This window comes from Trachurus japonicus, chromosome 23 (assembly GCF_045865225.1).
Source record: "Trachurus japonicus isolate A0001 chromosome 23, Traja_1.0".
Classification (NCBI taxonomy): domain Eukaryota; kingdom Metazoa; phylum Chordata; class Actinopteri; order Carangiformes; family Carangidae; genus Trachurus; species Trachurus japonicus.
Window position 1 is genome coordinate 19866141 of NC_140929.1, and position 14076 is coordinate 19880216.

Sequence of the window (14076 nt, forward strand, 5' to 3'; positions counted from 1 at the left end):
CCCCTGTCACACAGCGATGTCTGGCCGTCACGCCGGCCGACACGCTGGCATGCAGAGAGCACTGCCCAACAAGAGCCAAGACGGCCTCTGGTTTTTTAACTCATGGAGTTAATGCAAATCATCTACAGCTGAGTAAATGTGTCGGCGACAGTTAGTTCATCATGCCAGCTGGAGGAAACAGCAGCAGACTGGAGGTGTCCCATAGAGATCTGTTGGAAATAAAACCCACAGTGTCTCTTCTGGTTTGAACCAGTGTGTGACTCCTGCAGTTTCCTCAATATAAAACAGCCAGTACAGTACTGCACAGTAGCAAGCAGTGCTCCAATTCCCTGTTGTTAACATGTATCTGACTGAGGCTTTGATTATTATACTATTATTAGACCTAGACCTGCTTTATAATAAAAAAAAAAACTTAATATAGAACCTAAAATGATTTGTTATATATAAATTACGTATGTGAATCACACTTTTAACTACAAAAAACAATGTACTCTTTAGCCTAAGCCTCGTAACACTGCTAAACTTGAATTAATGGTATTATTATAACATCAGAATCATCCTGAATATGCTCTTTGCAGTTTCCTTTGTGGTGAGTTACGTGGTCTCTTGAAATTCAATTTTCACAAGAAAAGAAGTCATGTGAAATTGCACAACAGACAAACAGAAGTCTTCTTCCTGCCGATACCGATCATCTATGAGTGTGATCGGCCGATCTATGGTCAATACTGATCATTTCTGACTAGGGATTTAGGGTTTAACCGTTTAAAAAATCAGCTGGTCAATTAAGGGATCCCTTAACTAAAGGATAATGTGTGATGTTAAATAATATCTATATTTGTAGCAATTACTTCATATCATCCAGTGCTGTTATAGTACTTAAATGCTTTTACTTTAACTTAAACAGAAAAAAGCTTTGATTCCTTTATCACACACACATCATCAATGGGAAAAGCTGCTGTGATATTCCAATCACAATACAAGGCAGAAACCAGAGTGTGAAACCAACAGAGAGAGGTTTTATTCTAAAGTGTAAATGAGACTGAAGGAGGAAAATGTGACAGAGGAGATGTGAAGGTGACCAGCTTGTATTTTTATTCCTACATATTCTAAAAGTGTCAGAGCTGATAGGAAGTGTCTGCACTTTCCACTGCCAAGTCCTGGTCATTTTACAAATCCATATGATTTGTTTCAACTTTCCTATTCGGACCAGTTTTAGCTGCCAGAGGAGGAAAAAAAAGGAGGTAGTCATTCAATTATGGTTGTGACTGTACAGGGCTTTTTTTTTTCTTCCGCCTGATAGAATCTCAGAGCAAAAGTGGACAAAGGTGGAGCCTCTTCCTTCATCTGGATAGTCAATCGGGGGAGAGTGAGGGGGAAAGCACTCGCGTAATTCGACAGGGAATCTGATTTGCGTCAGACGAGGGACAGAGGAGAGAGGGCTCTGCTCTGAACCCTCAGACTCCACATGTTAGGTTACTGTGTCCATGTCAGCCTTCCTGAGATGACCTCTGACCTCTGGCCAGTCACCACAGCCCTGGGCCTTCTCTCTATCCCCCCTGCCAACCAAGAGGCTGATGATGGCATTTCTAACTAAAGTGATAATTGCAACCTCTTTATTATGTACCTGCATATAGGCCTGTCACAACTATTAGCCTACATAATCGGCTGATCGCAGTTATTTGAGTTGACCGCAGTCATTCTGCATAAAGGTTCATATGGTAAAAACAGCTGGATGAAACTAACAGAAATGTCAGATTTCTATCACTATTTCCTCGTCGTTTTCCACTGTTTGAGGTTTGACTAGTCCTCTTTGAATGACATCATCAGTTGCACCCTCTTTAATGACACATGAGTGGAGTGCTACAAGCTACCTCAAGGTGCTTCATTTTTAATATTTGGATATATGGATTGTTTTGGATATTATTTTTTTATAGTGTATTTTTGGGGCTTTTTGCCTTTAATTGACAGTTTGTTGTTGAGAGAGACAGGAAATGGGGAGGCAGAGAGCTGGGGAATGACACGCAGCAAAGGGCCACCCGATGTGGGATTTGGCCCGGGGCCGGCTGAAGAGAGGACTAGTAGCCTCTGCACACGGGCCACCTGCTCAACCCACTGAGCTAAACAGTGCCCCGAATTTTGGATACATTCTGATGAGCATCTGTGGAAATTAGCATCATGGATTTAGCCAATGAATGGCTCTTGTTCTTCTTAATAAGGTGTATGTGTATTATTAAACTATGTTTAGGTTTTATTTTTCTTTCCTTATCTAAACTGCTGCTGGTTTTTTTTAGAGTTACTGTCTTGTCCTAAATGTGTCTCCTTTAATATGTGTCTAGCAAACAATATGACATAGGGAGAACGGCTTTTCTCTCCCATGTAACAAGGTTTTCATTGAAGTGACAATAAAACTGAACTGAATTAATCATCAACTAGAGACGGCCCTACCTGTGTACTGAAGAAAATACAGCTTGGGAAGCAGCAGTGATGACATTATTAAAGAGGAACTATGCAAGTCCGGTCTAGTCAAGTTGAATTAGACATATTATCCATGTCATGGCTCCCATTGATTTGACCCTGACATCTCATCTTCTTAGTGAGGCAGTAGGCCTGGCTTTTGTCAATGGGGCTGGTCAGTGGGACATATGGCAACTGCTCCTCAGGGGGCCGGGGGTCACGTGCCACGAGCTAAAAATGTCGGACAGCAACAGCTCTGAAAACTGTGGAGCCATCAGCAGTGGGAGAAATGGCAGGAGGAGCAGCACAATGAGGGCTGATGTTTAGATTTTAATTAAGAAAATGTCAGAATTGATTTTCACTGTATCTGCAGTGAAATGGTTCTGTTATTGTGTTCCTCCCCCTCGTGCCGGCTGCAGCCACAGCTCGCAATCAAATCCAGCCTGAAATTAGAGTCATTTAAAGAAGCTAATTCAATATTCAAGGCACAGTTTATATCTGTGGATCAGGAGGAAGCAGAAGGAAAACACTTGCTTGTACGGACATGATGGGAATGCTCCAGAGAAACAGGATGCACGTTCTCCACTTTGCACCACAAAGAAACTGATCATTTCCCTATTTGAGCCTTTTGTGCGACTGAAACTGGACGCTAAGGACAGTCATCTCTTACATTCCACAAAAGAGGAAACGCTTGCATTCAACACGCTGAACTGGTTCGAAGACAAAAAAATAAAAATAATAATACATGGCTTTCCTGAATGTGCCACTCATGTTCTGATGCTGTAATTCAGGTGCCTGATGCGTTCAGCTTCACTCTGCTTCACTACCATCCACCAGATGACCCAGATTCCAGGCAGCACCCCGCTGGAAGAGGCAGCAACTTTAAACCCGGCCTGTGTGGGCACACTGACAAAATAAACCTAATGTACAATGACGCTATTACAGTCGGACAATTTTCTTTAATATGACAAGTGGACGTGCAGCTGAAAGTTCATACCGCGGACGCTCTTATGCAACGATTTAAAGAGCCGGTGGCACCTCTGAGTTCGTGGCAGATGGTTTACCTTTCGGAAGAACTGGAGAAAAACAACAACAACATTTGGATGCAGCACAAGCTTATCTTTTACAAAGTGTCAACAAATTGTCATTTACTGCTTCTGCTTCTGATGCAAAGTTAACTTTATTATTATAGAGTACTCACTGCACAACAGGTCAATTGCGTAACACTTGCTCATCTCCACATTGGGGTATTTTTAACTTTTTGTTTTTTCATTTTGCCATTAATCACCACTGCTGGGGCCCATGTGTGTATTAAAGGGGACATATTCTGGAAATATCACTTTTTGAAGGCTCTTTAACATATATTTGGGTGTTTGTTTTGCCTTCCGGCCCCCAAAATGTGAGAATTGACAAAGAGCTCTGTAATGTGCAGACTCCCTAGATTGAAATCCACGTGGTTTTACAAGCTGTTCCCTCAGTTGTCTGGCAATGATGCAACTAGTTTTCGAATTTGAATAATACCACCCCTACCTGGTACCAGTAGAGGGGGCGGGGCAAGCAGTGGTCAATTTGCATTTAAAGGGACAGACACTGAAACCAGCCGTTCTGAACAGGGCTGTTTAGAGAGGATGAAAAGAGCTGTGATGTTTGATCCTTGGAATATTTTGACCAAAGCATGTCACAGACATGTCTTTAAGACATCTGGGAACTATTTTCATTTGTGTTAAAGGGGCATCATATGTCTCCTTTAAAGTTCAGCTGACAGCTTTCACTGGTACATCATCAGCCTCCGACATTGAATCATGTCTGCCACATCTATTCAACCAGGTCGGTCTGAGGTCTCGGACTTCACCGTCAGGTCAAGCGCTGACGTCCAGATAAACAAAGCTAAGGAAAGCATCAACGACAACTTATTTCATCAAGGAAGAAGGAACTTCTGTTAATTTGGAGAACGCTGGAGAGCAGATTGTTTCCAGTTTGTCCAAAAAGAACAGTTCTTGGACAGTCGGCAGAGAGTAACAGCAAGCCGACGGTGTTAGTGGAGTGTTACTGCAGCACAGACAGGGAACATGTCATCTATCATACAAGAAGGCAGGAGGAGAACGGAGAAAACCATTACTCTGTTTAAACACACGTGTAGAGGATCAACTGTTAAAGGAGTTAACGAGAATTTTAATCAGAAAGGCGTGATGTAATAAACGTCTTTACAAACAAATAAATAAAGTCTTCCCAGAGGCTGTGACGCTTATGAACTATTATTATAAGACTGTTTGTGCAACTGTGTGTCTATTTCCTTCTTATTCTTTTAGTTTATTTTAATTATTTATCATTATTATTATTACAGGGTTTATTTTTGAATATTGTCTGTACGCTGCTGGACCTGCTAATTTTGTTCCTTCATGTTCTTAGCATGCTGAATGAAAATAAACTTAACTGACAACTGTGAAATAATTTGCATTGTATCTATTTGGGAGAGGCTCTTATCTGGAAGTGTGTGTTTTTAGTCCTCATGATGCTATGTAAATGTTGACTCTAATCTAATCTAATCAATCAAGCCCGCCTTTAATAAACCCTACAGTGCAAAGGGCTCCGACACAGAATATGTGCATATAACAGGGATCTCCATCACATTATAAATATTCAGCTCATGTTTGACACAGTCATATGAATCTGCACAGTCATCAGCTTTGTTCCACACACCCACAACCACAGAACGGCACACAGATCTATTACTTAAGCACTAAACACAATACATTGCAGTTCTCTCAACACCATCACTCTTCTGCTGATCTCAGTCGGGGTCAGTTTGCAGGTTAAATAAAAAAAAACACCTGTGTGTTAAGAATAGCTATTATAAAATCTGGTAACATTGGTCCACCACAGCTAAGTTAAGTCGAGTCTGCATTGAAACGTAGGGTGGGACTAGATGACATATGTTGACCGACTCAGATCAACTGTCAGTGTGGGTATCAGCCAGCTGTTTTGGGTCCAAACCGATATCAGGTTTCACTGCAGCATCTGACGGAGAAAAAGGTCTCATGATCTCTAACAGAAACGAAGCTTCATCTCCAGTCATATGCAAAAGACTTCAGAATAATCAGATGGGGGACTACTGTCTGCTCTTCTTCCTCTGGGCAGAAGAAAACAAAAGGAGAATAGATTTGCATACTGTGTGTTTTTACAGGAGCAGCGAATGAGGTTGATCAGAATCAGAATATGTTATTGATCCCCAAGGTGGGGGGGGGCACGCTGACAACACAGGATGCAGCACCATTACCTTACCACTAATGTTTCATACTGACATTATGTGTGAGTGTGACCATCACATTCAGTGTTTGATACAGTGCCAGGCCAATATGTTGCCTAGATATTCAAGACCCTATTCAAGACGTTTATTCTCATGTCAGCCTGTCTCTGCCTGGTAGGCTAGCTCATCTGTCAGGAACTAGACATGAATATTCATGAACTAAAAGACGTGAATCATTTGAACTACGCACTGCCAGGTTTAACAGTAGAAAGCAGGCCTGGGGGGAGATCAGCTGATCTGACCTGTTGGCCACAAAGCAAAACAAGACAGCTGAGAAAACAGCAAGTCAACTGTCACTAAATAAACTGAGTTCATCAAACAGAGATTTTGATGATTAGATTATCTGGCCTATGTAGCCTACTATTAGGTTGAAGGCACTTATATATTGTATACATTTTATTTTAATTATGATAGGTGACTGGGGCCTAAATAGTCTGCAATAGAGAGTTGAAATTAAACATAGCCTATGTTTTTGTATGAGAAGATAACAATGTTTGATTTAGGCTAATATTTCAGCTGCAATATCAATATTGCTTCAATCTATTGATTAAATATGACAACAAGCATATTTAATGCAACTAAAACAACTAATATGTTTATAATCATTCAGATGATTGTAAATGGAAATATAAAAGATTTAAAATGACATTAGCTGACACAAACACACACAGTGACAGATAGCGTTGCTGTCAGTCGCAGCCAGGAGGACTGGTGCTGTCGGGCTCATGCTAACACACCAACATGGTGCTCAAGTCTAAATAAATAAAGAACAATAATAAAGGAGGAGGAGGTTTAATCACACTGAGCATGGCCTGATCATAAGGGACTGGACATGACGGCTTCATGTGCGCTGGGTGCCCGGTGGACACAGTTTCCATCAGCGCAGCTACATAGAAGCAGCAGCAGCAGCAGCAGCAGCAGCAGCACAGAGAAGCTACACGGCTACAGCAGCTACACAGCTACACAGCTACAGCAGCTACACAGCTACAGCAGCTAACATGGGATGACTGCAAGGAAGGATTACCCGTTAACGTTACTCCCCCCCTACATGCAGACTGAACTGAACCAACGCAGCTCACAACTACACCGTGTAGCGTGCCCGGGCAGCAGCCGCACGGTTTATTATCGGTACCGTTAACACCAAACATCTGCCTGGTTCTGCAGCAGCAGCAGGAGGGGGGGGGGGGGGGGGGGCTAGCGTTAGCACCTTTAGCATCGTTAGCTGCCTGCCACCCCCCACCGGTGCTTTTGCAGGGGGCATCGGGAGTTTCCCAAAAATAAAAGGCACGCGGGGAAACGGCGCAGACGCCCGCGCGCGGACCGCCGTAATGCGCTTCAGTGTGTGTTGATGAGCGCGCGTAAGAGCGCGAGGTCCGAGCAGCTTACCTCTGGATGGAGGATAGGGACGCAGCCAGCTTCTTTCTCATATTCCTCCATAGCGTCGGCCATCTTGGTGGTGGTGTTCGCTGAGCATTGTGGGAAACAAGAGGCTGTGTAGGGGGGAAACAAACAGAGGAGGAGAAGAGAGAAGCTGTCAAAAAACACACACACACACACACACACACACACACACACACACACACACACACACACACACACACACACACACACACACACACACAGGAAGGACAGGCCTCATCACACAGAAGGTCACATAATCACATCATGTAGGCAGAGCGGCTCATACAGCACAAGACAGATAACATCTAATAGCCTACATTACAATTTAATTATCATTATCATTATTGCAGCCTATACCCTAATGTTTTACATTGACCCTATGGAGGATTGAAGTGAGGTTAGATGTCACCATCAACACTATCCACTTATGTTACGTTAGAAACATTTACATCCACCATGCCTTATTTTCGCCTTATTGTCAGGTAACATGTATTTTGCATATTTCATGTAGAGTGCTTGGGGGAGAGGGGAATATGGACAGCTGCAGGGAGGGCAATGAGGAAGTCCAATGTACAGTTTTGCCTCTGGGGTAGTTGGGTAATTTGACAACATCAGACTCAACCAGACCGGTTTTACAGTGCAGTGTTAATATGCCAGTATAAGTGTCACCTTACATCCTCTGTTTGGTTTTTGTTTTGTTTTTTTTAGATGCATTACGGTTTGAATTAATCAACAGCCTATGTCAGTTTTATTCTGCCTAATTGTGTTAACACGCAATTTTTGATTTCATTTTTTACTGTGTAATTCAGTCAATTTACATTCATTTACATTCATTCAGTGGCCATGTGCTCTCATCATGAGTTCAGACACATGTTAGCCTAGCTTCATTCAGTTTGGAATGAATGAAGTTTCACTCAGTGTTTTACCAATCAATTAATAATAATAATAATAATAATAATAATAATAATAATAATAATAATAATAATAATAATAATAATAATAATAATAATAATAATAATAATTATGTTCCAGCTATAACTATAGACGACATAATATACTTTTACTATTATCATATTTATTTAAAATGCATAACACATTGTATAATACACACACACATGCAGTGTGTTATTTCATGTGTGTTATTAGGATCTCTGTTGGTTTGGTTTTAAACTGCAGCTTTGCAAACTAATATTTGGAGGAAATTGTCATAAATCTCTCTACATAGGTCACAAAGTATTTATTGCTGTGTCATGTTAGAAGCAACATTAATGATTGTGGAACAAAAGAGAATTTCACTGGTGACTTTATTCTTTATTCTTCTGCCCTGTGGAGCTTCTGGAGCTCCACAGGGCAGAAGTATGTCCATGATTCACAGGTTCTTTCAGTGGAAACATTCATGAACTATAATCCAAGATATATTATACAAATCTAGACTATATAATATATTTTTCAGAACAGAATAGAATATTAATAATTGCTAGTTTTGATTTTCAGTTGTATACAGTTTGCTATGTGAATATCTCAGACAGACAGAGAGACAGAGAGACAGAATATTGACTGGACAGTATCTGACATTTCATCAAGGCCCAAGGGGAGGCAGCAGCCACACTGCAGTTACCAGTATCTGCCTCTAGATGCTCTCAATATCCCATCGCACACATTTAATCACACATATAAAAATGTACCTCTATCAACCACTAGATGTCTTCCTTTACCCAGACATGCACAGTCATCCTGTGGGGTTCATAAACCCACAGATTTTACTGTGTTTGCAATATAATCAGAGGTGTTCAGTCAATATCAGCCAATATCATCTTTTGTATTCTCATTCAAAACACAACTTTTCCCCCTAAATGTTCACACAGTTCTTACTGAACCGGTCTGGGGTTTAGCCCCAAAAGTAACATTTGACATACATGCAAGAATTCACAAATACTTTGGCAAAGATTTCTTTCTTTCTTTCTTTTTTTTTTTTACAAAACATAGGCTTATACTTAGTAATGTAAATGATACATGGCATGAAATAGTTTATTCAGATAGAGGGATAATAATGTCTACCTCTTATTAAAGTGTAATCTATAGAATATATGAGTTGAATATATGTGTTGAGCTGGACAACCTATTATGTGAACTAAGGAGGGATGTGGCTGATGTCCTGTGTCCATCCAGGCGACTCAAACGATCACCGACCAGAAACAGGGAGGAAGTCACTGTTGGTGCATCAAGTTACCTCATCATAAACCACAGACAGGCTGAGGGACGTTTGACCTTCAAAATAAATTCAGGACCACGACACTGACTCCAAAGAGAAAATGACTTATGCTGAAACTATTTGTACTATGACAAATTGCAATAACAGTATACAACAATTTATGTATTCACATTGAACTAATATCTAATGAAATGATTAATATAAAAACATAGGCCTACATCAAACAATCAGAAAAAAATGAGCGTGTGTGTTATTTAGGTATTGACATGAAAGAATATAAAACACAATCCAAAAACAACAAAATAGATATAATAAAAAGAGTAAGGAGAACATGTTGGATAACACAGTTCATCATTGTGACACTGAAAAATCAAATTATATTCTCTGAAGACACAAAACAAAATGTGCAAAAATAGTGTTGCATTTCATATGCTATTTTGTAAGTTTAAGTTTTATGACCAATATATTTTCAATTGTTGCAAATTGAGAGTCTAATTCAGGGGGATGAACAAGTTTGGGTGTTGACAGACAGGGAATTTGATTTGTGATCTGTGAGTCGTAGAACAGTTTTGTAAAAAAAAAAAAAAGAAAGAAAGAAAAAATATATATATTTTACAATTTTTTATTGGTTAAATTTTAAGATTTAAATCGTGTGATAATAGACGCCAATATATGTAAAACTACCTAAACTAAATTACAAAAGAACAAATTACACAAGAAAAGGCCTATGTTGCAGCTTGGACTTTTATTTTGAAATGTATAACCGGAAGTTCCGTGTGTTGCCCGGGTCTTGACCACTTCCCACTCAAACCCATGACAGAACCGTGCAGGCGGGCTAGTGGCTAACAAGTTGCCGGAACATCGGTCACAAATTGCCAGTAGAAGATATCGCAGCGCGTGTAAAGTTATTGTTTTTTATTTTATTTTATTTTTTATTTTTCACCGTCCAGACTTTAACGTCGGAGCTGCCCGAGGCGGCCGGACCGGGGAGAAGAGCCGCGGCCATCACGGACTGAAGCGGCGACTCTCTAGTAACAACACTACAACGTCTCAGCTAACAGCTAGCAGCCGGACAGACAGACAGACAGACGGACCTGAGGACCGGCGGGACAGGCAGACAGACCCCCCCCCCACCGGCAGACCGACCCCCAGCGACACACAGGTGAGCGCCTAAACCACCGTGTGTGTGTGTGTGTATGTGTGTGTGTGTGTGTGTGTGTGTGTGTGTGGCGAGTTGACAGCCGTGACTCTGCAGTCGAGCAGTGCGTACTATTATGTAATAAACCAGGTTAGCGGTGGCTGGGGGGGCGCGGGTCTGACTGGCAGCTTCTATCTGCACCTCAGCCAGGGTATCTGCAGACTGACTGCCCCGGCTGCCCCGGCTGGCTCACACGCTGGGAGGAAAGGTCTGTATTTATTTACTCAGCGCTGGTAAATGTCGGCGTATGTAGCCTATTTGCATCTGTGCGGTCACAGCCTCATGCAGCAAAGTGGTGAGTAGTGAAGCGCGTATGATTTATTGTATCCTATATCCTTCAGCAGCATCGTGTCATGCTGATGTGTGGATGAGGGATGTTTTGGCCTTGTTGTGTGGAAAGTGATGCGTTATAAGACCGGATGGTAGTGCCGGAGAGGTGTTGCTTTATTCTCCATCCATGATCCTGCTGCTGCAGTGTTGCATGTCTGCAGCCTCCCGCTCAGCCCTCTGTTGCTCACCCTGAGCTTTCTCCGATTTTTCCCTGTTAAAAGGGTTTTCTATGGAGTTTTTCCTCAGTGGATGTGAGGGTCTAAGGACAGAGGATGTTGCTACGATGCCTTTGAGACAAACTGTTTGTAAAAACGGGCTATACAAATAAAATTGCCTTGCCTTGCCTCTGGTGCTCTGTTTCCACTCTCACTCGGCGGTAGCCTACGACCGGGGGCAGAAACAGGACACTGCCCCGGCACCAGGAACAGCCAGGTCCTGATTGTGTCAAACAACTGATGCATCCGGCTGATCCCGGTCTGTCATTGGACACCAGACATCAGCCTGTCATGTCGTCCTCTGTGTGATATTATTATGATGCTTTCTCTTCCCAGCTCTGTGCACAGTCTGTGTAATCATACACAGCGTTTAATAGGTTTTATGATTAAATGCTAATTCTGCATTTAAAGGCTCATAGATGATCAATATCAGTGCATTTAGTATAAATATGGGAGTACCCTGCACCTCAGGTGGTTTGAGGTAGAAGATGAAAACACCCATCTGTGCAGGTTCTCTCACAGTCGCACGTTGCATTTCCATGTTTTCCATCAGTTTGTGTATGTGCATTTAAATGAAGGATAATCCCAAACTTTCCATGACAAACTTTTGTTGAGGTGAGGTGCGCAATCCAGGGTCACAGGAGCAGGCCAGCTCATTTGTCAGTCAAATGCAGTTTCCATTCAGCCCTTCACGAAAACCACAGCTCGTTGCCTACCTGTGTGTGCGCACCTCTGTGGTGGACACACGTGTATAGCTTTGAATTTAAATTCAGAACGTATTAGTGAGCGTCAGAAATGTATTAATAGTGGCACAGGAATAAACAGAGTGTGGCTGGTTTTCACAGTGATGGAAGGAAACTACTGAGTCAGAAATAGAAATGGAAGTGGTTTTAACATGGTATACCACGGTGGTGTTGGTTGCACAAAATAAGCGTTAGGGTTTTTTATTTAAGCAAATCTGGATGCCTGTTATAGGTCAGTCTTATTTGGTACTCAATTTATTAATACATTTTCTATAGATTGTAAGAAAATGTGAATGTATTATGATGTTGTGTTAACACGTCAACACATCTGTGCCTGACTATACTGTGACAAATTCATCTTAACCCAGATCTCCACAAACAATGGACAAGGTTTGGAAAATCTAGAGTATAATCCTCGTCCAATCTGCAATGTGTTAGAATCAAATGAAATGTACGATGCAGCTGTCATGGAGGGAAATGTGGTTACAGCTTCAGGAATGGCTGAGCATCCCTCGGCCTACTGTTGTTGCTCTTTGGTGCAAAAATGCATTCTGGGATACTTCGCTGTCTCAAGTCCACACAAGTCAAGTCACACACTCTGATGCAGCCTTAATGAAATAAAGGGGAGGCGGAGCGAAACACTTCCAGATATGTGATGTGTGTTTTGGTTGCTGTCGACTGTGAGGCTGATGGTGTTTCACAATAGTATGTGGAGGAGAACGCAGATTGAGAAATCGTTGTGGTCTCTGGTAATTATCAGATTATAACGTCCTCTAGGTAAAGATCTACAATCTTGGATAACTTACTTCTTCCTCTCCTAAATGACACCCTACAGACATATTGACTGCTTTGAACCAGTGAATCTTTAAAAAAAATATGTTTATTGATTTTCAATATAGAAAAAAGAAAAAAGAGAGAGAAAATACATAGAAGATAAAGAGCAGAAAAGAAAAAAAGAACACATAACATGTAGAATACAGCACATCCAGCATTAGAACGATATTTCATGGTCATTATAAGGTGAGCATCTACTAGACAGAAAACATATAAGAGTACAGAAAATAAAGTAAGTTATACAGAATCGTATACTCGTTTGCACTGTGAGGTTTTGTACAATAGCCAGTGTCACATTTTTAAGGTAATTCAGTACCAGGTCCCATGTTTTATCAAACTCCTCTGTCTTCATTGTAGCATCTCAGTTTCTCCAGATGTCAAGTGTTTGACAATTCTCCCAACAATAAATTATATGTAGGCACGGAGTCCTATTTCCACACTCGTAAAATCAGCTTTTTCACAATCACCATCCCAAATTGAATTGGTCTTATTTCAAATGTATTAACAGAAGAAAAGACAGTTGTGGCCCCTAGAATGGCAACCAGAGGGGTGGGTGCCAGATTCTTACCAAAAGCCTCAGAAAAACACTGACAAATACACTTTGAATCAGTGAATCTTGACTTTTTGGCGCTCGACTAGTTCAGATGTTTTGCAGGAAAAACCTTGTATATTTACCGTTTCCTGTTGTTGCCACTTATTGCCACTTGTTTGAAAGCTTTCTTGGAGACTTGTGAGTGTGAAAAGCTGTCAGTGGAACATTTACCTTGATGCACAGTTATGTTAATGAAGCTGATTAATTATGCCGAGTGCTGCTGTATAGAGGACCAACTTGTGGGAGTGTGGCTGTTTGTTTCTACACAAGGCCGTGTCTGAAGAAAATGTTCTGGGAGGTGGCGTATTTGTGTTTTATGGATAGAATTCTTTCCTAAGTATATTGGACAAGATACTACTCGTGCCACTACATGTGTTTTTACAGAGCAGGATGTGTCAGCACTACGGTAGCTTTCATTTGTTTGTTGTTGCTTCATCTGTTTGCAAATGAGAACTCACATGACGGTAAAATGAACTGGACAAAATGTGGCGAGCAGCAGATATGACCGGCTTTTCTTCCAGTCGTGTTCTGTTGAGGATGAAACCTTTTGTCAGCTCCACCTTCTTCTTCTTAAAATCTCTTTCCTGTCATGAAAAAAAACAGAGAATCTGAGGAGGGTTTTTTCAATATATTTTTGACTGTGACTGTCCAATATTAGCTCCTTTATTGTGTGCACTTAATGGTTTGCCTGAGATTCCAACCGAATATCAACTAGAGGCTCAATAGGCTGCAACAGATTCAATCATTCATAGTCAATAATATTCTTATTGAGCAGTTCAGATGATTCAGA

The 14076-nt window shown here is 41.3% G+C and overlaps 2 protein-coding genes across 5 annotated transcripts in view; one reads left to right on the forward strand and one right to left on the reverse strand.

Moving 5' to 3' along the window:
- Positions 1–7317, reverse strand: part of zdhhc17 (zDHHC palmitoyltransferase 17) — a 38582-nt gene extending 31265 nt beyond the window's left edge. Inside the window, exon 1 of the mRNA XM_085769708.1 lies at positions 7148–7317. Within this exon, the coding sequence (XP_085625834.1) occupies positions 7148–7210 (63 nt within the window). The 5' untranslated portion in view covers positions 7211–7317. The remainder of the gene's footprint in view (positions 1–7147) is intronic.
- Positions 7318–10192: 2875 nt separating this feature from the next.
- Positions 10193–14076, forward strand: part of osbpl8 (oxysterol binding protein-like 8) — a 127840-nt gene continuing 123956 nt past the window's right edge. For all 4 annotated transcript variants that reach the window (XM_085769666.1, XM_085769668.1, XM_085769670.1 and 1 more), the window contains exon 1: positions 10193–10536. The gene's annotated coding sequence lies outside the window, so the exon portion shown is untranslated. The remainder of the gene's footprint in view (positions 10537–14076) is intronic.